At 63.9% G+C, this 23549-nt stretch overlaps 1 protein-coding gene across 8 annotated transcripts in view; it reads right to left on the bottom strand.

Moving 5' to 3' along the window:
* MCF2L (MCF.2 cell line derived transforming sequence like) overlaps window positions 1–23549 on the bottom strand; it is a 123336-nt gene that overhangs the window by 4448 nt on the left and 95339 nt on the right. For 5 of the 8 annotated variants that reach the window (XR_004346702.1, XM_032611557.1, XM_032611556.1 and 2 more), the window contains 24 exons: window positions 20326–20445; window positions 18325–18441; window positions 17785–17934; window positions 16979–17103; window positions 16532–16646; window positions 15351–15470; window positions 14479–14670; window positions 13882–14073; window positions 13357–13516; window positions 12568–12641; window positions 12266–12339; window positions 11153–11219; window positions 10449–10564; window positions 9199–9268; window positions 7920–8012; window positions 7725–7817; window positions 6807–6932; window positions 5763–5984; window positions 5557–5649; window positions 4435–4513; window positions 4213–4279; window positions 3261–3379; window positions 2945–3037; window positions 1859–1933 (listed from right to left, as the gene is read on the bottom strand). Coding sequence is in view for 7 of the 8 variants with exons in the window: in XM_032611557.1 (XP_032467448.1) it covers window positions 1859–1933; window positions 2945–3037; window positions 3261–3379; window positions 4213–4279; window positions 4435–4513; window positions 5557–5649; window positions 5763–5984; window positions 6807–6932; window positions 7725–7817; window positions 7920–8012; window positions 9199–9268; window positions 10449–10564; window positions 11153–11219; window positions 12266–12339; window positions 12568–12641; window positions 13357–13516; window positions 13882–14073; window positions 14479–14670; window positions 15351–15470; window positions 16532–16646; window positions 16979–17103; window positions 17785–17934; window positions 18325–18441; window positions 20326–20445 (2752 nt within the window). In the remaining variant the exon portion in view is untranslated. The remainder of the gene's footprint in view (window positions 1–1858; window positions 1934–2944; window positions 3038–3260; window positions 3380–4212; window positions 4280–4434; window positions 4514–5556; window positions 5650–5762; window positions 5985–6806; window positions 6933–7724; window positions 7818–7919; window positions 8013–9198; window positions 9269–10448; window positions 10565–11152; window positions 11220–12265; window positions 12340–12567; window positions 12642–13356; window positions 13517–13881; window positions 14074–14478; window positions 14671–15350; window positions 15471–16531; window positions 16647–16978; window positions 17104–17784; window positions 17935–18324; window positions 18442–20325; window positions 20446–23549) is intronic. The other 3 variants (XM_032611560.1, XM_032611561.1, XM_032611558.1) reach the window with 2 other exon arrangements.

The following is a 23549-nucleotide window of genomic DNA, read 5'->3' as shown; positions in this document are numbered from 1 at the left end:
GGCCCCAGCGCCGGGCAGCTGGCCACAAATGTCCACCCCTCCAGCCCAGCACCGATAGACACAGGGCTCCCAGCCAAATGGAAGCATGCGTCCGAAGGGGGACAGCGGAGGCAGAAGGACGACGCTGCTCCCTGGGCAGAGGGGCAGCCCCTGGAAACAAGGTGTGTAAACCCTCACTTTAGAGCTGCGTGGACAGACGGCTCTGCCCTTTGGTCCCAGCCGGCCGCCCGGGGCCTCTGAGTGACCTTCTGTTAAAAGTGGGACGGACCCTGTGTCAACACAGTGCCACGGGAATAAGCATGACATACTGAGCCCCGTGGCCCGCTCCTAACCCACGCAGGGTGCTGGGGCTCGAGGAGGACGTCAGGCCAAGGAACCGTGAACACGTCACCTCTCGTTCCAGTAAGAGTCGCTGACACTGATACTGAAAAAACAAGGGGCTGATGCCACTGCAGGAAGCAAGCACTGGGCATTTTCAAGAGTGCCAGCCAGGACGGCCTGCAGCTCGCTGTCACCTGCCGTGGACTGAAGTGATTCCGATGGATGGGGGAAGGAGGGGGAAGGAAGGGGAAGGAGGGGAAGGAAGGGGAAGGAGGGGGAAGGAAGGGGAAGGAGGGGGAAGGAGGGGAGAGGAGGGGGAAGGAGGGGGAAGGAAGGGGAAGGAGGGGGAAGGAGGGGAGAGGAGGGGGAAGGAGGGGGAAGGAAGGGGAAGGAGGGGGAAGGAGGGGAGAGGAGCTGGAGGGGGAGGAGGAGGGGAGGGGAAGGGGAGGGGAGGGGGAAGGGAGGGGGGAGGGGAGGGGGAAGGAGTAGAGGGGGAAGGGAGAGGAGGAGGAGGGAGTAAGGGGGAGGGGAGGAGGAGGGGAAGGGGAGGGGAGGGGGAGGGAGGGAGGGGGGCTGGCAGCTGGGCCTGGGCTCAAGGCCCTAACACTCATCTACCAGGACATGAGGTCACCTCACCTGTCTCACGGGTGAGCAGAGGAGCTCGCAGAGGTGACACACAGGGCTCAAAGGGAGTAGACTGCAGCCTCCCACACAAGGAGAGTCAGCAAAGCAGGGAGATGCCTCGGGCACCTCTGGGCCTTAAGCAGGAACACAAATGGCCAAGACCAGCCCCTCCCCGGAGACCATGGTGGGGAGGTGATTCTACTCCCAAGTGCCTGGGGCTCCGTCTGCAGGGCTGGGTGCGGGCTGGGGTAGGGGTGGGTCTCTGGGCTCTCCAGCCGCCCAGGGAAGAGCCCTGGGTCCCTGCAGCGCGGCCTGTGGACTGAGGCCCGAGGGGGCTGTGCCGGGACCTGGCCCAGCAGCACCATCACGTGGTCTGGGAAGCGTGGGATAGCTCACAGAGTGAAATCCTGTCTGCGAGCCTTAGACCCTCAACCTGGGCCGGGTGGAGATGGGGGGCTTTGGGTTTCCCTGGGGGGGGGGGCTCTACCCTCAGAATATGAGGGCAAGAGAGACAAAGGCCCGAGTTCCAATACGGAACCTCACCCCATCTGTCTGTGTCCCCAGAAGCATGGGGACAAACGGTGAGGAAGGATGGGCCTGGGACGTGGAGCCCCGCAGCCACTGAGTAAGAGAGCCCAGCCCAGCCCAGGCACCAGCCAGGTGTCAGCAGCTGCCACCTGGTGGCCTGTGGGCAGCTCTGCGCATTCTGGGCACACCTGGCCTGAGGCCTTGGACGGAGAAGCGTGACGTCACCACGGTACCTGTGGCCGGAGCGTCAGGCTTTGAACAAAACAGTGACTGTGCTCCTGGCTGGGAGGGACCTATTTCACTGGGCAGCTCAGATGGCGAGACAGGGTCCCTAACCGGATGGGGAAATGGCGCCAGGCTAGTCCAGGAGGCGGAGCCACTCTACCTCGTAAACCAAAAGGCGTTGGGTCGCTCTTTACTTGGTGTCGCTTAGCTTTTTTGTCGGGACTGGTAGGAGAGGCTGCAAAAGGAGGAAGAGCAGAGACAGAATGGGAGAGACGGAGTGAGGAGCGAGTGGAGCGCCAAGGGGGAGACGCGGCGAGCTCATGCTGGGGGAGACACACACGGTGGCAACAGGCTGCTTTCCAGTGACTCAAAAAGCAGCTTCTCGGGAACACGGCTCAGCTGGCGGAGGGACCCAGAGGTCCAGGGGAGGCCCGGAGAGCAGGAGGGTGAGACGGGCGGGTGATGGCCCTGCGTCGGCATCGTAGCTTTAGGTAAGCGGCCCCTTGGTTTGTTTTCTGAGCTCCACGTGAAGCATGCCCAGTACGCATGCTCGCCAAACCCAGCAAGGTATAAGGACCGGGATTTGTCCGTCTTTTTGTTTGTTAGTTTGTTTGAGGTCAACTTAAAAGTACTTTATAAATTGGGAAAAAAAGGAAAAAACCCTCCAATTTTTTGGACCAATGAAAAGACCTCTAGACAAGACGGGCTTTCAGAATCGGGAAGGGAGTCCTCTAACGACCCGCCTGGAACCTCAGGGCTGGCCTCATGTGCTGTCTGGGTGCATTTCCCCCATATATTCACTGCCCAGGAGCCCAGGCAAGCTTTTAGAGACCTCCATCGGGTGTTCTGAACCCGCCTGTGCACTAGAAACGCCCAGAGGGAAGTGGATGCCTCACACTCTGGCAGGGGGGACCCCACGGGAAAAGGCGGGAAAGGGAGGAGCTGGACCAGAAAAGCAAAGGACAGTCCCAGCTCCTGGCAGGCGGGCCTCTGTCAGAAGAGCTCACCTCCACCTCTGCAAAGAAAAGGCCCTGAAAACAGAGCCCTGGCTGCACGAATGACAGACCCGCCAGCGTCAGGGAAAGAGAGCGACTCAGCGGCAGACGCGTGCCTGGTGACCCACGCGAGAGGCAGATGCCCCTCCCGAGACCGTCCCCACGGATGAGCACGGCACGGATGGATGACAGACAGCCATGGGCGCGACCCGCCCAGAAGCCCGCCGCCGGCCGGGGCCGGGCACCTTTACCTTTCTGACCTTTGAGGGCAGCAAAGCTCTGCAGGGTGAAGCGCTTTTTGGAAAGCGCAGAGCTTTCTGAAGTAGAGCTAGTGACCGCGTCATCTGCGGGGAAGAGAGGGCAGTGCAGAGGGCGCCGGGCGGCCCCAGAGGGCAGGCGGTCACGCCCGGGCCCCCTGCCCGGGCCCCTGTGCTCTGTGCAGGTGGCCGGGCCCCGCGCTCTCCGTGAACCTTCCCTGCGCCCACCGGGGGCTGTGAGGCCCTGACACGCCCGCCGCAGACCCCCGATGCAGCTCCCGGCACTTCCGGGCTTGGCCCCAACACTCACCTCTGTCCTTCTCGGGGGGCCTCGGCAGTGGCGCGGGGCCCACGTATCCCTCCAGGTTCAGCGGGTCCGTTTTTCTTTCTTCCAACTTTCTGACGTCTTTTGTGTTCCCTTTAGAGGGACTAATGACATCAGACACGCGGAAAAAGAAAAAGAATGTTGTTGCCTGGTTAGCGTTCAAAGGTCTGTGAGGAGGAGGGTGGAGACCTCCCTGAGCTTCTACCCAGGCCTTCAGGCTGCGCGTCTCCCGCTGCAGGGCCACGGCCATGGCCACTCAAGTCCAGACTCTGGGCGGAGCCAAGTGAGAACAAAACCCACCTCCCTGACTATTAAGTAGGAGGCGGTTTTGTTGTTGTTTTCTTTCCCCTGGGGGGGCCCTTTCTCCTTTAAAGCTATTGCTCTGTGGTTTATTTATTTAGACCATTCATCATTATTAAAGCATCATTGTTATTTCAACCAGGAATAATTAGACGTGGCTCACATAAGAAACAGTAAACAAGTAAGTGAATGAATAACAAAGGAAAAATAAGGGCAGAAAAGGTACGGTGAGGCCAGCGTGACACGTGACCCTGCGTCTGTCTGCGAGCCATGGGCCTCGGGCTCGGCTCTGAGCCTCCCGTGCCCCGGGGTCCCTGGCCACCTGGGACGCTACCGTCACTGAAATGCTGGTGCTGGACCGCTCTCTGGAACAGCCGCCCACCACGCACTGATCGTGATGGGAAATACTGCCCGGATGGAAAACGGTCAGAGATGCTGCGGACGGGCCTTTGGCTGGGGCTGGGGCTAGAGGCACACGCCTTGACGCTGACCTGCTGGGACGGACCCAGCACGTGACCCCAGGGACGCTCTCCAGAGCGACCCCGATGACCAGGAGGCTTGGTGACAGGGCCGCGGAGACCCGGCGGCACGGGCTGGCTCCCACTGGTGACACCCCTGACGCGTGGCCGGGCCTCACCTGGTGCCGGCGGGCGCGGGCAGGGGCAGGCTGTGGGACTGCTCCAGGGCTCGGTGCTGGCTGGCCTCTGCGGGGACAAGAGCCCAGCGTGGCTCAGGAACGCGAATCCAGCACCTTCCCTCCAGGTGCTACACGCGGTGCCTCAGACGGCTAAGGTTCCCGAGGAGGCTTTGCGGAACATAAACGGGCCCCCGGGGGACAGCCCCGAGGCTGTGCCCTCACCTCTGCACGCCTGCAGCTGGCTCGTCAGCACCTTCCGGATCTCGCTCACCCAGGCGGCCTTGATTTCAGGAGTTGGTGCCTGTGCCCCCAAAGCAGACCAGAAAGTGAGTGCGTGTGTTCTCGAGGGACGCGCGTCAGTGTCTCACTCTGCAGGCGCCCGGGACCCTCAGAATCGGGGCTGACGGCACCACACTCGGGATGCGGGATGGCACCCCCTCGGGCGAGGGTGCGCCCCGCGGGCGCCGGTGCACGGACCCCACGCCAGCACCCTGCACGGTCTCTGACTCTGACTCAGTGGGAGCCCCTGCAACGTGGCCTGCCCCGAGAGTGTGTTTCTCTGGGATGCGGCCCTGATGTCTCCCTAGCTGACAAGGACGACGGGCGTCTGACATCCCGCAAGTGGACCAGAAGGTGGACCAGCGCGGCCGGGCTGCTGCCCCACCTCCACTCCGCCCAGGGCCCGAGGGCAGTGCAGGCGGGCGGCTGGGCCCTGAGGACCCTGGGCTTGCGCAAAGCCAGGGCGCCGGCCGAGCCCCTGCCGCTCCCGCTGTAGCTCCGTGGGGCCCTCGGCCGGCCGCGCTAGCCTGGGTGTTGTGAGCTGTGAAGAGTGCAGGCCACCGGGGCCTCCACGCTGCAGTGGCGCGGCACCCCCCAGGGCCCCCAGGCCCAGACCGCCAAGGGCGTCAGAACGGTCAAGGGCAACCGGCGAGGCACCTCCCAGTGCCGGATCGCCCTCTCGGGCTGGGGTCTCTCCCGGGCTCATGGGCGAACTTACACTCCACCACCTCCCGCCATCGCCGGCGAGCGAGGAGGACGCGCTCCCTGCAGGCGCCTGGTCGTGCGCGGCAGCGAGGACGCCCCCGCGCCGTCCCGGGACCAGGAGCCCATTTCCTGGCAGGGCACCTGGGGCACCCCTGCCCCGCAGCGTCCCTGTACCTTGTCCCGGGCTCGGCTTAGTTACTGACGGCCCAGGGCAGCCCCACACGAATGGCGGGGCCCTGGCCTCCGGGGAATAGAGCTTTCCGAAGATTCTAGACAGCAGCTCTCAGCAGAAGACGCTCACCGGCGGTCCTTACGGAGCTGGGCAGAGCCCGAAGCCTGGCCCGAGAGCGCAGGGCCTACCTGTACGATGTACACCTCCTCTCTGGCGTTGTACCAGATCTCGAACTTCTTCGCATCCCCTTTCACGTTCTCTGTTATGCCGACGGCCGTCATCTGTGAGGGCGGGGCGGGCGGTGGGCATCCGGGCGAGGGCACCCCCCGCTCCAGAAGGCGGGCGTCGCAGCCCAGTGGGGGCCCCGGGGTCTCCTCGGGGCGGCCACACTCACGTTCAGGGACTGCTTGAAGCTGTAGGACGGGGCCTTCTCGTAGCCCTCGCCGTTCTCCTCCCGCTTCTTACAGAAGAGCACGGCCTTCTCGTGCAGGAACAGGTGGCGCTGCATGGGCTTGAACCTGGCCAGGTCCTTCACCTTGGCGTGGCCCTTCTTGTGGTCCGTCCAGACGCTGAAGGAGCCCTGCATCAGCAGCTTCCCCAAGTCGCTCAGGTTCCCCTAAAGGCAGCGGCGTGGCGTGCAGTTAGCGCCCAGAGCGGGTGCGGCCGAGGAGCCCGTCTGGGAGGCCGGGCTGCACCCCGCGGGGTCCAACGGCCCGACACCCGGGAGAGGCAAGTCTGTGGTGTGCTGGAAAGGTCGGGGGTCGCAGGGGGTCTGCGGGGATGAACAGGGGAGCCCAGGGGTGTCTAGGGCAGTGGGCTGCTCTGTGTGACGCTACCGTGCGGGACACAGGTCATCGGTTTGTCCAAACCCCCAGAGTGACCCTGCCGTGGGCCGTGGACTCTGGGCGACATGCCAGTGGAGGCCGTCGGCTGTGACAAACGCCCGACTCCACGGGGCGGGCCGGACGGGGGTGGCTGGGCGGGAAACCCCTGCGCATTCCCCTCAGTTTTGCTGTGAACCCGCTACTGCTCCAGAAAGAAAGTCTATTAATGAAAAAACAGAGGCGCGTGCTGAGGGGATTTACAGAGACGACAGGAACCGTGCGCGGCCTGGCGCGGGTGCAGAGGGCCAGGAGGCGGGGGTCTCACGGTCGCGCCCACACGCCGCGTCACCGAGAACAAAACGGGGGGTTCAGGGAAAGACCGGGAGGGAAGTGTTTTCGGAGCCGCCTCTGCGCTGAGGTGCAGCCACGGGGTGAAGCGCCTTGGCTTCCGCACAGGCTGGTGAGCCGCGTGCAGGGCGGCCGCGGCCCAGCCGGAACCGGGTCTGACGGCGTTCTGGGGGGTGCGCGTGTAGGACCCACGCTGGCAACGGGACGGCCTAAGGCCCCGCCGCCGGCTCGTGGGCTCCCCCTGCAGGACAGGGTCGGGGCCTCACCTCATAGCCCGTGATGGCGATCAGGTGCATGGAGTCGTTCACCGCCTTGAGGATGCCCAGGATGGAGCTCAGGGCCTCCTGCAGGTCCTCGGCCCCCTCGCAGCTCTTGCTGTATTTCAGCATCTCCTGCGGGAGGTTCCACGCCCGTCAGGACACTGAACCCCGCCGCTCCACCGAGAGCGGCTGCGATGCCCGTGCCCTGTCCCACAGCTGAAGGCCCTGGGCAGCCCCGGGCACCGACCTTCGGGACCCGTGTGTGGCTCCCTGTGCAGTCGCCGCCAGTGGGGACAACGCCCCACACGCACTCAGACACTCACGCCCTCCCCCCGCCGGGGGGCCTGCCCGAGCCGCTGGCCCCAGAGCGCCTCAGGAAGCCACCTTCCCGGCCGCTGCGGGCCTACACCCCAGCCCTCGCAGCTGCAGATCGGGCTTGTCCCTGAGCTGGGCAAGGGCAGGCCCCTCACAGTGCCTGGCCTGGGCGAGCACCCAGCCCCACCCCTGCTGCAGCTCCCGTCTCCCCGCCTCTAAGCCATTACTCCTTCCGTCCAGATCTGACCCCCGAACGAACATCTGTTACAGCTCTTCACACCCATTCTCAGGTCTCGGGGATCTGCTCTGCTGGGCCCCCAAGACAGCAGGACACAGGCAGCCTCGCATGTGCCCTGTGGGGCAGGGTCTGCCCGCCTGTCGCCCCCTGTGTTCCTGACGCCCGACAACGGGCAGCGCACAACAGGCCCTCCACAAAGGCGTGTGAAGAGCCAGGGCCTCGCAGAGGTGGGAAGAAGGTGCAGAGACCACGGGGTTCAGGGACGAGTCGGGGCGGCCGCCACTAAGTGGTGTGCGGCTCGGGGGGGGGGGGGCAGGTGGGGAGGGGGCTCCAGGGGCCGCCCGGCCAGGTGTGGCCGCCCGGCCTCTCACCTTGAGCAGCAGCTGGTACTTGGTGATCCTCTGGACTGGCTTCAGCAGGTAGGAGTCGAGGCTCAGCTTGTGGTCCAGCTTCTTCTGGCATTCCTGCAACCACCAGAACCTCTGCCTTAGACGGCTGCCGCTCTCCCTCGTCTGAGAGTCAAGCAGTAAAGGAACGTCCCCGCTCAAGGGAGCCAGGAGACACACCTGGAAGAACGGGCAGTCAGAGCACTGTCTCCACAGGCTCTCGGAGCGCGGCTTGTTCTGGCAGTACTTCTCGTAGACCTGGAACTGCTCCATCTGCAGGGGGACAGGGTCCGAGTTGCAGGGCGCCTCTGCGCTCACGGGGACCTCAGTGCCCGGAGGTGGGCTGACCCCGCCGCTGAGTCACGCCCCTCCGCACAAGGACGCACGGCACCTCCGGGACCAGCCTGGCCTCCCCCTGAATCCGGGTCACCCCTCCATCTCAGACGCCACGGCTGTCACTGGCGGGCAGCCAGGTGACAGCCCCCCAGAAGTTCAGTTCTCAGGGCTGCCCTAGTCCGGGTACTTCTTTTATAAAAGATTAGGTCCATACGGCTGGCTTTGGCCTCAGAGATAACAGACTGAAAAGAAATGCAGGACCAGCACCGACTCTGTAAAGAAAGACTCGCCAGGGCTCAGCTACACAGCTTGCGTGCGCATGAGACGGCCAGCGGGCTGGATAAAACGGTGGCCGCCGCCTCCACCCGAGCTCCGGGTTCCGCAGGCCAGGGGCGGCCCGAGAGCCTGCACCGTTCGCGGGTCCCCAGGAGGTGCGAATGCTGCCGACACCCCCCGAGCCACGCGCGATGCTCCCCCAGCCCCGATTCTCAGAGAGCACAGGGAGGCGCCCCCCAGGGCCAGGCCGAGCGGGGCACAAACATGGCCCCTTCTTTCCTCCCTCTGCCCCTCGATGCCAATCCCTGACAAGGAGCCTCGGCCTCTGGCTTACGTTGTGAAGGCGACCTTTTCACTACTGGGAGGAAGGAAGTGCGCCCCCTGCTGCTGAGTCCATACAGCAGGGTGGGGGGAGACAGCATCCCGCATCCCGCAGCCCGCATCCCGCATCCCCTCCCGCTCCCAGAGCCTCGCCACAAACCCCCACACTAGCGATCGTCCCGCTGGAAGGAGAGCGCGTCTACAACTTCAGAGCACGAGTGACCGTGCAGGGTCAGCTGGTGAGCGCGGGAGTCCTGATCGGCAAGGCCAGCACGAAACCAACCCCAGCAGGAAGGAGCGTCAGCTACCCGTACGCTTGCAAATCCAAACTTAGACGCTGTATAATCCTGGCGTCTCTCAAAGCTGATGCTTTATAGTCTCTCTTTTTTTTGGACTAATTTGGCTTCAGACAAAACTGTATTCTTCTGGCCCTACCACAAAGCATCTCAGCCAAACGGGAAACATTTGTACTTGTGATTTCGGTTGGTTAGATGGAGACTGTGACAGAATTTAAAGCCACACCTACCCTTTCTAGAAAGCACCTTCCAACCAGCTCTGGGCAGTCTATGTAGTTCTCCAGCTCCCTCAGGAATATTCTAGACAAAGAAAGTTTGCAATAGATCACATGAACAACACCAGCACAAGACGGCATCCGTCACAAACCATCAGACGTCATTTTCTGGACAGCACTCATCCTGACTCTGGACAGCCGCGGAGGCTGTGGGAGCAAGGACGCGCCACCTGATTTGGGGGCCTGAAGCCACGCCTGTCCCTCCTGGGGTCCCGACTGCACCAGACTCTCAGGTTCATGCAGCCGTGGCCCCGTGGTGTTGCGCTCACACAGAAGTTGGGAAATGCTCCATCAGCACAACATGGATGAAGAGTCCACAGCCGCAGATGGGAGCACCTCGAGGCCCTCACAGCCCGTGTGCTCCGCGGGTTTTCTGCAGACGTAAGGGATCTTGGCTCTGCCCCCGGGACCCTCCTCCACGAAGCACTGCCCCTGAGCCTGTGGGCTGAGTTTTCCTCTAGGTTCCTGACTCGCATCTGTCGCCTGGGTAAATCCCTCCAGGGCCCCAGCACCGAGGATGGGCCGAGACCCTAGGCCGGGGCCAAGGATGCTGAGGGACCAGGGGGACCAGGCCACCTGCTCACTCTAATCCCCAAGGCAAGGCTCCGGCTGCAGCTCAGGTGAGACCCGCCACCTCCTTTATAAGCGGCAGGTGACAGAGGCTGAGGACAGAGGGCGAAAGTAAGTGGTCAGACAGAAGCCCCAGTGTCTCCTGGAGTCCAGCGGAGGGGAGGGGCTCGTGCACAGCGGCCTTTCCTCAGGACCACGGGCTTGTGCTGCCCATCTGCTTCCCTCTGCTAGACGTCTGCCCACCGCGGATCTTTCCCGAGAGCCCCCGAGACTGCTGAGGGTGAGCGGGCCCAGGAGGACCACGCACCCTTTCCCCACAGCCACAGAGAGGCCACGGGCGCTCCCACGAGGGGAGGGCGGGCAGGAAGGAACTTGTGGTGTTGCCGTCCTTTCGAGACGGGCTGGGCAAGGGGCCTCGCCAAGAAGGGCCGAGTGCGCACACCTGGGGGGCCAGCTCCCGCTTCCTCCCTCTGTGGGCGGCCCCTTGTAACTCACCGCCTCCGAGGGAGCTACCCTGGGCACGCCCTACCGAACCCGCTGCCCGTCCGCTTATCCCTCTTGAGAGGGAGGGAGGAATCTTCTCCCCCAGCAAAGCATAACCCGAGGCCCGTGGACGACCCGAGGGAGGGCCTGACCTGTTATGAAAGTGGTAAATTTCTTCCATGTTTCCAAACAGAACATCCTTCTTGTTTTGAAGTCCCGTCGAGATGAGATGTGTCATTAAAGGGTTGTCCATCTCAGCAGCGTAGCCCTGAGGAGCGGGGAGTGGTCAGCGGGGGAGCCCGGGCCCATCAGCCCCGCATAAGCCTGGTCTCCCCGTGGCCGCCAAGCGGGGAAGTGACGCTGTCTCAGGCTTTAGAAATCGAATCCACCTCAAATTCATTCACCGGCCATCTAAGGTGATTCTCCGGACCAGCACCAGAAATACGAGTGAATTAGAAGCAGCAACAATTACTTTTTGGGGGCGGGGGTGGTTCCATCCTACTCCCTTTTAACCTTTTTAAATTCAGTACACCTTCCATGAAGAGGACAAGTCCTGTGGGTGCGTCTTGATGGGTTATCTCTGTGTCCGCACCCCTGTGACCACTGCCCACGCCCCACGATAGAACAGTCCCGCACCCAGAAGCCCTTCTGCTGCCCCCGGGCAACTGCCCCCACCCAGGGAGGGCCAGGCACGGCTGCCCTCTCTTGCCGCACACACGGCCCAGTGCAAGTGCACCTGCAACCAGCGCCCCTGTCCCGCGGACAGACAGGTAAGTGGCCTCCAGCCCTGGGCTGTCTCGGCAGAGCTGTGTCGTGGCCACGAGACCACACGGCGTGGCGGCGCCGGCGCCCTCACCTCCAGAATGCACAGCAGCTCCTCCACGTAGACCCGCTCTGTGTCCAGAAGCTCGTTCATCACGTGCCTGTGGATGGGTGCCGGCTTTCATGCAGGAGCAGCTTCCCAACCGTCTCCCGAGGAGCCCTGGGCTCCAAGTGCCCGAGGCCCCGCCGGCCGCCCGCATGCAGCGGCTCTGCAGCGACCCTCTGGGGATCGTCTAAGTGCCGTCAGGTTAGGGCTCCCAGGAGGGCCTGGCTTGCAAACCGGCCACTCAGACCTCGCCTTACGGACCAGGACCACCTTCTAACTGCCTATGACCAAGCTCCCTGTTTTCACACACAGAAAACGGAGCCAAGGGTGGGCATCGTGGAGCAGGCAGCAGCCAGCACGTCAGCTGGCCCCAGCGCCGTTCAAAGTGTCCGTGCTCCGCACAGGGTGGTACGGGTCGCGGGAGAGGAAGGCTCGGGTTCCCTCTCCACTGCGGGCGGGAGGGCAGCGTGAGCTTGGCGGGGAGGACGTTCCCGTGGGAGGCCGGGCAGTGTGGGGTCTGAGCAGGGTTTCAGAGTGGGCGCAGGAGGGCGCCGAGTGCAGGCTGCCTTCGTGGAGCTATGGACGATCCAGCTCGGCTGGCAGGCAGGGACCCTGCGGGAGAGCGACCGCCAGCCCGGGAAGCACGTGGGCAGTGCCTTCCTGCCCAGCCCAGAGTTCGGAGCCCAGCAGTGTGTCCGTGCAGGGACAGACACTCTCCCGGCATCTGGGTGGGGCTGGAGCATGCGGGGCGCCCAGGGCGGGTGTGGGGCGAGCAGAGCCTCCGCAGGGTTGTGGGGGGGAGAGACCAAGAAAGAGAAGTGATGCCCAGCACCAGCACGCGGAGCGGAGGGTCGGAAAGGCTCGTGGGCGGCAGGAGGGGCCCGTCCCGAGGAGACAGGGCCGGCGGGGGCGGGTCCGAGGCTGGCCCTGCGAGAGTGGCCTGGGGCTGCATCCACTAGCCGGGTGGGCTCAGGGAGGGACAACACGGGCCTCTGGTCCCACCGCCTCTGGCTCCTTTACGTACAGACCCTCCCCAGGGGCTGCGATCCGGTGGGTCACGCTTGTCCTCAGACCTGCTGGGGGGAAAGGCAGGCTACTCACCTCCGCAGGACGGCCAGGCTCTCCTCGTCCCCGGTGGAGCGGCCACGGCCCTGCCGGCCCTCACTCACTTCACTCTGGGGAGAAAGGAGCGGCCCACATCGCGCTTTCAGAGACGAGAAGGTGCAGCCTGACGCCCTGCTTCCATAACCCAACCTCCTGCTGGTCGAGGCGGCCTGAGGCCCCGCAGGCAGGATGGGGCGGGAGCGGAGGACGCCCCCCAGGTGCGCCGGCCTGTGTGCACGGAGGAGCGGTGGGGGGGCCGGGGGCAGTGAGGGGACCGGGCGGCGGGGACGGGCACTCACCCTGGCTCTCCTGTAGGGCCCCCTCCGGAGCACGCTGCCCTCAGAACTGTGGATCTCGGAGCCTCTCCGGATGCCTGGGTTGGAAAGAAGTGGACAGGAGTGGGACCTCGCACCCTACTGCCTGGAGGTGAAAAGCTCATCCAGGGCCGTCGGTGTGCTCTTGTGTGTGTCTTTTTAACTTTTGGAGGAAAAGCAGCGAGCAGCCCAGAGCAGGGTGGGGAAAGCACAGTCAGGTACAGAGCAAGGAAATGGGGCTCCGGGCGCGTGGGGAGCCCACCGTCCACCACTTCCCAGTGCGGCCCGGCTCCCAGGTGACGGGGGAGAACTCGGCGCCTGGAGGCCTCCAAATGGGCCCCGCGCGCCGGGCTCAGGGGCTCTCAGCGCCGACGGCCCACACCAGCCACAGCTGTAGAAAAGCAGCGGGAGCTGTGCTGGCAGCTGGAGCAGCGCGTCTGCCGACAGGAGGTGATGGGAGGGGCCTTAGGAAAGGCCTCGCATCCAGCTGTGCCTTCCAGAAGCGCTGCACTGGGGAACCAGGAGGCTTCGGGGTGGAGGGCCGAGCTGCGCGAGGGTAAGACCATCCCGGCTACGGCGCCAAGGACAGACGGGCGGGATGAGCCCAGGAGAGGCCCCGACAGTCAGGCGGCCCCCGTCCAGCCACAGCAACGGCGAGTGGCACGGATGCGAGCAAAGGAACGAGCGGGCCGAGGGCCGATGACACTTTATTATTTACGCAATGGGCTGGGTGGAGGGAGGGCCTTGCCCAGGGGAAGGGGCGACTGCCCGTACCCGGGGAGGGGCAGGGCGATTTCGCGGGTGCCTCTGGCCGGGGGGCCACCGGCTGCACGGGCCGCGTCTGCTTGGCAGCCAGCTTCTTGAGGCTCGCCTGTCTCCGGTGAAACATCTCCTCCACGCTCTCCTGCTTCCGGAAGACCTTCTGCACGTGCTCCTGCAGGGGAGGGGGTGACGGGCTCATCAGGACACCTCCCGAGAGCTGCCGTGACGCGCGTGGCCCCCGCGCTGCCCTTGGCAGGTGGGGGGCACCGAGGGGGGAGGGGCCCCGGGCCTGGAGCCCGGCGAGTGGCCGGCGGGGTGGCGCAGACAGCCGGCCGGAGTGAGGAGTCCGGTTTCGGCGCACTGTCGGCACCGAGCAAGGGCCCTCCCCACAGGCGGGGACCCCGTAGGGGCGTGGGGGGCCTGGGAGCGACGTCCGGCCCGAAAGGCACCCTCTGCTCTCCGCCCCCCGATCGCCCGGTGTCTCTGGGCACCATCAGAGTAACCCGTCGTCGAACAGGTGAGAGGCTGTCTCCTCACCAGCAGGTCTCGGGTGAGGATGGGTTCGTAGTCCTGGTAGATTTTACTGAGCTCCTGGATCTTGTTTTCCGCACGCGTCTCCAGAAACTTCTCGACCTCCTGGAGGGCCGCCTCGGCGCCGTCCTGGGCCTGGCACTTGTCCACCGGCTGCGAGGCCAGCAGGTAGATGCCCTCGTCACACCACTTCATGGACTGGAGGGAGACAAGGCACCTTGGAAGCTGTCCTGGTGTCTCCCGTGGCCCGCTGACCACTGTGCTTTGGGACCACCTGCAGGACGTAGCGTCCCTGTCCTGCCCCTACGTCCAGAGGGCTCCCCTGGGGGACGCAGGCCTGAAACCAAGTGAATCGCCCGGGATGGGACGCACCTACACTGAGGACCAAGTGCAGGGAACTGGCTGGACAGTCAGCCTCCGGGTTTCTTAAAGAAACGGCCAGTTGTGGCAGGCAAGTCCTATAAACACTCCCGTGTCGGGACGGGACCTTCTGGGCCACAGGAAAGGGCCGTTTTTCACCGGTGCCTGGGGCCCAGCCCACGGCAGGAGCGTCCCCGCAGGACCGCGGGGCGTGGGGTGTGTGGGCCGGGATGGGGGGCCTACCGCCTCGAGGAGGCCGTGCAGATCCAGCGCCCTGCCCAGCAGCCCTCTCCTCCGCCCGACGTCAGCTGCAAACTGGTCACACAGCTGGTGGAGCTCGTGGCACTTGGGGCGGATGGAGTCCACGGCGTAGTGCTTCAGCTCGATGAGCCGCTCACCCTCCAGGGCCAGGGTGCGGGCCCGCTGCGTGACCGCCTGTGGAGCCGCCAGAGACCAGCTCAGCCTGGTTCTTGGGGCAAAGGGGCGCCATTTCCTGCCAGGGGTCGGCAGGGGTGGGCGTGGGGGTCAGTGGGCTGGGACGGGGGTCAGTGAGGTGGGACGGGGGTCAGTGAGGTGGGACGGGGGTCAGCGAGGGTGGGACGGGGGTCAGTGAGGTGGGACGGGGGTCAGCGAGGGTGGGACGGGGGTCAGTGAGGTGGGACGGGGGTCAGCGAGGGTGGGATGGGGGTCAGTGAGGTGGGACGGGGGTCAGTGGGGGTGGGACGGGTCAGCGGGGGTGGGACGGAGGTCAGTGGGGTGGGACGGGGGTCAGTGAGGTGGGACGGGGGTCAGTGAGGGTGGGACGGGGGTCAGTGAGGTGGGACGGGGGTCAGTGGGGGTGGGACGGGTCAGCGGGGGTGGGACGGGGGTCAGTGGGGTGGGACGGGGGTCAGCGGGGGTGGGACGGGGGTCAGTGAGGTGGGACGGGGGTCAGTGGTGGTGGGACGGGGGTCACTGAGGGTGAGACGGGGGTCAGTGGGGGTGAGTGGGCCAGGTAGCCGCCCCTCCCCCTGCCCACGGGGCTCAGGGCAGGGAGGGGGGCCTCTGCGGGGACGGTGACACTGAGCACAGCGTCCCCAGGCCGCCGCGCGCCTGCCGCCCACGTCCCTTCTTACACTGGACTTCTCCTCGAAGCTGGCGAGGTCCTTCAGGAGGTGCTCCACATGCGCCAGGCTGTTTCCCACGTCGGTGAAGGTCGCGATCTTCTGGGCCAACACGTCCAAGGCGGCTTTGACCTGCGACGGAGTGGGGGTGAGAGACCAGGCAGGGAGAGCAGTGAGAAGAGCCACGGCCGAGAGGGAGTGGGGGATATGCCGCAGAAACGGGGCGTGCAGGGCGGGGCGGGGGCCCGGACCCCTCTCAGAAGCAGTGCCAGAGGGAAACTTCCTCGATTTGAGAAGGAGCCTCTACAGCGACCCCACTGCCGACGTCACAGGCGTAACGACGGCGAAACGCCTTCCCCGTGAGACTGGGAGCAGGGCAGGGACGCCCGCCCTCACTACCGTTACGTGAGTGGTAGAAGCTCTCTCCGGGCAACGGGGCAAACAATTTAAAAAATAAACAAATAAAAACATACAGATCAAACAGGAAGAAATCAAGCCATTTCTGTTTGCACATGACCTGATCGTCTATGTGGAGAAACCCCGAAACTCTACCAAACGACTCCCAGATTGAGTCCAGCAAGGTTTCAGGAGACGAGATAAATATACAAAAACCCAGCTGTACTTCCATAGATAGCAATGAGCACATGGACACCGAAATTAAAAATACAACACCATCTACAATTGCTTAAGAAACGGAATATGTACACGTAAATCAAACAAAACACGTACTGAACTTGTGCAAACCACACAGCACTGGTGAAAGAAATCTAAGAAAATCTAAATAAATGGACCGACGTGCGCGTTCTCTGAGCGGAGACTGGGCACAGTAAAGGTGCTGGTCCTCCCCAGACTGAGGTACGGGTGCAACGCAATTCCTGACACAGCCCCAGCGGGATCTTCTCGTAGGCAAATCTCGTCCCGTAGACGAGATTATTTTAAATTTACACGGAAAGGCAAAGGAACCAGAACAGCTAAAACAACCGTGATGGAGAAGGATGAAGGGGGCGGGACAGAGTTTCTACGACCTTCGTCTGCCATGGTTTACTCATCGCTCACGTAGTCCAAGCCAATCCCGCGGCCCCGCGAGGCTCCGCGTGGCTGACGACCCAGTTCTCACCGCGCGCTGTCAGCGGCCTTCCGCAGCCGCGGTGCCGGGCGCCCACCCGCAGGCCCCCCGAGCCCCGGCCTCTCACCTCTCGGAAGTCCTGCTCGAAGTGCCGGAGCTGCAGGCACTGCTCTAGTTTTCGCTGATGTTTTGCCCAAAACTCATCAAAGGCGGCCTCGGTTTCACTCAGCTGGGCCAGGAGCCTGCGAGAGGGGACGGCAGCCGTGCTGGGCCCCTGCAGCGCCAAGCGGGCGGGGCGCTCGGTCTGCCCTCCACACGCGAGGGGGCACGTCGGAGGGCTCGGGGGGCCGGGGTCTGTGTCCCCCCAGGGCCCTGCCCTTGCCCTCGACGCCCTGGGTCTCTCGGAGCCACCTGGGGCGGGTGGCTGTGCTGAGCGTGTTGTTTTAAAAGGTGCAGACGTGGCCGTTTGGGCCTATCATTCACAACCTCAGCTCAGGGGACGAGGAAGTGGTGAGTGGCCTCTGCGCCTGCAGGTCACGTGCTGCCGCCCCGACCCCGCCGGCCCCGGCCTCACCTCTGCACGGTGCTCTGACTGTCCAGCTGGTCCTGGTTCGGGCTCTGCTCCGGGCCCCGGCCCAGCGGCTCCCGGATGCTCTCCAGGACGCTCCGCCCCTCGTCCAGCGCCAGCCTCATGTCCTCCTGTGGGAAGAGCGCGCCGCCCATCACCCCAGGCCGCCGGGCCCTGGACTTGGCCCCTGGCGGTGGGCTCCGTGGCGCCCGGCCCCGCAGGGGAGTGTGAAGGTGACGACAATAAGGTGGGCACACGGTGGCCTCCGCCTGTCCCCCAGACCCTCTGCTGACCGCCCAGCAGTGCTGGGGAGGTGCTCCCACCGTGAACGGGGAAGGGCTAGGGTTACGGGTCTCCCAGGCAGTGGGACCGGACAGGGTAACAGGAAACCAGACCCCCGGTGTCTGCTCCCGTGGCCTGCCGCCGGGGGCCGAACGGGGTGAGGGCTCTCTTGGCGGGGTAGGGGGCGGCCCCCAAGCACCAGCAGCGGGTCACGGCCTCCACTAACTCAAAGCCCGCATCGCGCGGCGGCCTCGGAGGCACAGCCCCGATCGCGTTTACCAGGAAGCCGGTTGTGTGCCGTGACCACTTGGTCGGGCTCAGGCGTCTGAGTCCGCCCCCCTCTCCCGGGGGCGCCGGGGATGCTGTCTCGTTGCCCTGATCGGCAGGGCCCGGCAGCAGGACGGCAGGGCCCAACCAGAGACGTTGCTTGGAAGGGAGGTTCAGCTTCCCTGCAGGGCAGCCAGCTCGGGAGCCTCCCAGCCTCCACTTACCTGACGCCCCTCCCTGCACCACCCCGCCTGCGCACGCACCTTGGCCCTGTCCTTCTTCTCCGTGTGGGCACGGAGCACGGAGCTCGTGGACTGTACGTCGTTGGGCAGCTCCGTCTCGGCCAGCTCGGTCCCGAAGGCCTGCAGCACCTGAGCTGTCTGCTTAACCAGGAGGGCGAAGCTCTCTATCGCCTGGCGGGGAGGAAAGCGCCATCACGAAGCCGCTGACGCGCCGCGGCCTCCTGCGCCTGGAAGCTTGGCCGCAGCCCAGCCCGTCTTCCCACCTGCGCCTCAGCCTCAGCTCCTTGACAAGCACGGGCTCTGCGCCCTCCTCGGAGGGTGAGTGCCGAGAACCCAGCTCGCGCTTCTCCTCCTTTCTTTTCTGTCCTGAGCCCAGGAAAGCCACTCCCGACTCATGACTTACGTTTCTCCTTCGGGTGCCTAAAGTCCACTGGGACCACCTGCTCATTTTTGGGGAGAAAACCCAGGTAAACGGGAAGAGGTCTTTGGAACAGGCGGCACCTTAAGGCAAAAGCAGCTCTGCTGGACTGACTGTGCTTACGGAGGACGCAAGGGACTCACTGTGCGGCGGCAGAGCCACCTGGAGTGGCAGTAATCCAGCGTCCCGCCCAGGTCCTCGGTCAGCTGGGACTTGTCAATGTAACTGTGTAATTCCGGGACGGAGCTCAGCATTATGACCTGGGGAGGACGAGAGCCGCCCGTAAGCAGAGCGCCCCGCACACGCAGACGGAGGGGCCGAGGCAGGCGTGGACAGAAGGCGTCCCCAGGCTCCTCCACGGAGGGCAGGGCGCGGCGCCCCCTGGGCCTCGGCTCTCCCATCCGTGAAACGAGTGTACGACGACCGGTCTCACCAGACGACCGCTGCTGGGGTCGAGCAAAGGCCTGGACGGAGCCGGGCACGCTGCCGACACCGGGCATCTGATGGGTGAGGGGGCCCTTGTGCTAACGGAGCCGCCCGGACCCCAAAGCCGCGGGTCTGTCCGCATTCCTGCTGAGACCGGGAGGCTGCGCGGGGGCGGGGGTAGGTGCCCAGCATGGCACAGCTGCCTTTGGGGAGAACAGGTGGCCCCGGAGGCTGTTCCACATGGATGAGTTTTACTTCCTATCTTGCTCTTGTCCTTTTGAGGTCATTCCATCCATGAGCCTGGATAAAAATACAGCCTTTGCTTTGCAAGCTGTCAGTTCCTGCTGCCGAGGTCCTGGGAGGCTCAGCCCACGCGCCACTCGACACCACCTCGTGTTTTATTAAACTCTGAGCTCGCTGGGGGCCGAGGGGACACCTGACACGTCCCAGGTCAACTGTATCCCGACGTGGGAGGTCAGGGTGCCACTGAGACGCGGAGGACCACCCGCCCCGCCGTCGGGGGCCCACGTGAGGCCCCCCGACTGAGGCATAACTTTCACTTAAGAACAGGCTACGATGTCAGTTCTCGGCGGAGGTATCTGGTCTCTCTTTGCCGTCCGGCAAGGCCGTTCCCCCAGGTCAGCCTGATTCACGCCGACAGGACCAGGGACGGGTCGGTCCACTATCCAAGGACCTAACGCTCTTCCTCCGTGACTTCTACCTGCTTCGCGTCTACTGAACCACGACAGAAAAGGCGAGAACACACCGTCCCTCTGGACGTTTTCTACTTAGCACCGAGGTCAGCACAGGCACCAGCACACTGACGTGGACACACTGCAGCAGCAGCCTTCCCGAGATGATGCTTCTCTAATTCTAAAGAATGATCCAAAAACGGGCCAGGGAACAGGAGATGCTGGCGATGAATTCTGTGAAACCGTGTTTTGAGAACTCCCGGGCTCAGCCCCACGGGGCCACGTGCAGGGCAACCACCACACTTAGGGTGGGACCCCAGCCTTGTTTCCTCTGACCCGGGGGCTCTTGTTAGCGAGGGTCACTCGCCAAACATGGGCAAATGTCACCGCCTCACAGGGTCCCTGAGACGTTGGTGCCCAGGAGATGGCTCGGCGGAGGGAGGGCCGGGCTGCGGCCTGGGGAGCACAGACCCCTGCCCCCAGCGTCAGAAGCCAAGGCTTTTGATGCTACAAAAACGGGTGCACCCCCTGCCCCTCAAACCCCGGAGCCTGAGGTCCAGGGCCGCTGAGTGTGGCCTGCACACCTGGCTCCGGCCGGCAAAGCACCCTCTGTCCTGAGCACGGAGAGCAGGGGACAACCTCGGGGACGGTGACCCACACCGGGATTCTCAGATTCCAAGAGAAACCTGGCTGGTCTTGTTGGAGAGGTTCTAAGGTGCTGGGGGTGGGCTCTGTCCTCTTGGTAACGGGCGCGTTGCCGGGCAACCCCTTCCAACTGGGTTGCTCTGGGTACCTGGCTCAACGTGGGCCGGCCTCCCTCGGGGGAACGCAGGCTTCCTGGGTGCACAGCTTCTAAGGGATCCCTGCAACCTCTGCCTTTAAAGGGGCTGCCCGGTGCTGGCCGGAGTGAGAAGGCGAGACAGGGGTCCCTCTGCAGCTGGGGGTCGCTCACACCCACTTCCCTGGCCCCCTCGCCCCCGTGCCCAGGTGGAGCCGGGCCGCTCCTCACAGGAGGTGGGCACTTACCGGTACCTTCATCTTAAAGTCATCTCTGTTGAACCTGAAGGCGAGGTCAGAGAGCGTCCTTTGGAAAAATCCCGTTGGGCGCAGGACGAGGACAAGCTGGAGGTTTGCCGGGAAGGACGCCTGCAGGGGACAGAGGGCTGCGGCTCCGTCTGCGGGCAGCACGGCTGCCAGCCGGGTCCCCACGCCCGCAGTGGCCCTCGGTCCCAACGGGGAGGACCAGCCCACCAGAGCGGGCGTTTCCAACACGCCAACGTCAGACTAAAGTGGAAATGGTTACAGACACTGCACTGTTAGAGCATCACCATTTCTTACAGAAAAGCACAGAAGTCACACCGCTGGGTACAGCTGTGCTATGCTGCTTATCAACTTCAAGGGCAAAAGCTCTGACCTTCCGGGGAGCTTGTGATAACCTATCATGGAAGAGAATGTAGAAGAAGCAGGTATATATTTATGTATATGTATAACTGAGTCACTTTGCCGCACATCTGAAACTAACACAGCAATGTGAATCAACTATGTTTCAATAAAAAATTTAAAAATAAACTGTAAAAAAAACGAGCTTTGACCTCTTGTGAAGGCTGAGTTGGTGCCCCCTGATTCTTATTTTGAAGTCCACGTCCCCAGTGGCTCAGAATGTCTTTAGGGTCTTCACAGAGGTGAGCGAGTTAAGATGAGGTCATCAGGGCAGGCCCGTGACCGGACATGACCGTGTCCTTATAAATACAAAGGGGACATTTGGGCATAGAGACCCACGGGGACGCCGTGTGAGGATGGATGTAGAGACAGGGGCTACCACGGCTGAGGCTGTCCAGAGGCCACCAGACGCCGGGGGAGCACGGAGAGACACCCCTCCACAGCCGCAGAGGGACCAGCCGGCTGGCACCGTGATCTCAGACTGCTGCCTGCAGACTCGGGGGACAGGAGATTCCTGTCGTTTGAGCCCCTCTGTGGTCTATGGTATCTGTTATGACGGCCCCAGGAAACTAAGACACTTGTGCAATAGAGACAAAGCCCCCCACACACACGCACACACGCACACACACGCATCACCTAGAACACAGCTAAGGATAAGCTTACACCCAGGCGCGCACCCGTAGATACGGTCACGTGAGCGGATTCGCACATTCACGTAAGCTCTGCGTACGAGGTGCCTGACCTTGGACAAGTTAGCCTCTGTGCCTCGGTCTCCCCACGTGCAAATGGGGATAACAAAGCACCTTCCTCACCGCACGGTCCTGGAGGCCGAGCTCTCTGCCGCCCAGGCAGTGTTCAGAGCCCTGCTCCTGACTGAAGCTGAGACGGGGGCATGGCCTGCCCAGGGCCCTGGGGCCGCACCCGGTGGCCTCGGTCTGAGAAGCGGTCCCTCAAGTGAGAGAAAAAGGAGGAGAAAGAGAGGCCACTGGGACTGGGCGCTCAGGCTCAGGGCTCCCCGGCCTGTGTCACTGCTGCCCACGGCCCTGACCTGACGCTGCCCAGCTGTTCCCCACAGAAGCGCTGGGACCCTCTCGAGATGTCAGCTGACCACGACAGCCCCCGCCCAGAACATCCACACAAGTCCCCGCCTGGCCGCGAACAAGCCCAGAGTCCTGAACACGGCCGGTGGCGCCCCCTCCCCGACTCCGTGGCTCCCCGACCCCCCGACGTGGTTCGCACGCCCTCCCCAGCCTCCGCACCTGGACACCTGCCCGGCGCCTTGGTGGGTCAGGGAGGCCCCGGGAGCCTGGCCCCACGTCGGAGGATTCCGCTATCCCGTCCCCGAACCGGACACAGCGAGGTCGTGGCCCCGCGGCCCCAGGGCCCGCCCTCCCACCGCGTCGGGGCGGCCACCCTGAATCCCAGCAGCGAGCGCTCAGCCTCCGGGTCTGCCCAGGAGCCCTGCCCCGTCGTCCTCTGTCTCCAAACGTGACTCACATCTTCGGGCTGGATCTCGCCATCCCGTTCCTGTGGCCGATGCACACCTGTTCCCTGTCTCCCTCCTGCCCTCCCGCCCAGGCCGCCACGCGCCTGAGCTCCAGCCACCCTCACCAGGCCACGGCGGGGTCCTGGCCCTTCACGGAGCCCGACCTCAATCCCCTCTATTGATCTTCACCCCGCGAGTCAACCACAGCCCCCCAGACGTCTGCTCAGGTGTGCTCTGCCCCAGCACGCGGCCGCCTGGAAGCTGAGCTTTCCCGCACCTCAACCCCACCTCCCGGCCTCTCTGCACACCAGCACACAGCGCTGGTCACCGTGACTCCACACCCTGTCTCCAGCCTGGCCGTACCTGCCCTACACCTGCCGCCTCTCCATCGCCCGCCGCCCGTCCCGCCTGCACCCCTCCCCCCTGCGCCCCTCCGTCACCTGCCGCCCCTCCCCCCTGCACCCCTCCCCCCTGCAGCCCCTGCACGCCTGCCCCACAGTCCCTAATGTGTCCGGGTGTCGCCGTCACAGCCCTGGAGGGCAGGACTGCGTGTCCCCCGTGCCAACACCCGAGCAGGTACCCGCTGAGTGTTGCGGACAGAGACGAGAAGGTGGGCAGCCTGACGGGGGGGCTCTGGGTCCCCATCAGCAAGAGGGCCGTGCAGCCCCCCCCACCAGGCGTGAGACCGGCGTCCACTACCTCAGGAAAACCGCCTTCAGCGTCTCTTTCTGGAGGCGACACCGAGTCACACTTCTCTAGCCTTCAGCCCGGTTCTATTGCCCTGATTCGCACCTCACAGCTGCTGTGGTCTGAGCTTACAAGGTAACACGAGCCCTTGTCCTTCACTGAGGTCCACTCAGGGCAGGTGGCCAGGAAACCCAGGGTGGGGGACTTGCCCACCCCATCCCGGGAGGAGGGGCACCAGCCGTGCTCACCGTCCCGTCAACGTGGAGAAGACTGTCCCCTTCTTGTCCTCTGCTTCAGTCTTTCCGTGTCTCTAAATGATTGAGTCTTTATATTGAAGAGAGTAACTGTGAGATCCCAGCCCAGCGGGAACACTTCAATGAGACACACACAACTATAAATTAAATCATAATTCATAGCTGCAAATTAATTTTCTCCCCCTTGGAGTCAAACATCTGTATGAAAAGCTCCGGGAAATTCCAAAACAAAAACTTTATTTTAAAAATACAGTAACTATGGGATTTCCCTGGTGGCACAGTGGTTAAGAATCTGCCCACCGATGCAGGGGACACGGGTTCGAGCCCTGGTCCGGGAAGATCCCACATGCCACGGAGCAACTAAGCCCGTGCGCCACAACTAC

This window comes from Phocoena sinus, chromosome 18, assembly GCF_008692025.1.
Source record: "Phocoena sinus isolate mPhoSin1 chromosome 18, mPhoSin1.pri, whole genome shotgun sequence".
NCBI lineage: Eukaryota > Metazoa > Chordata > Mammalia > Artiodactyla > Phocoenidae > Phocoena > Phocoena sinus.
Note: the sequence above shows the minus strand (reverse complement) of the source record. Positions and strands in the feature narration are given on the sequence as shown.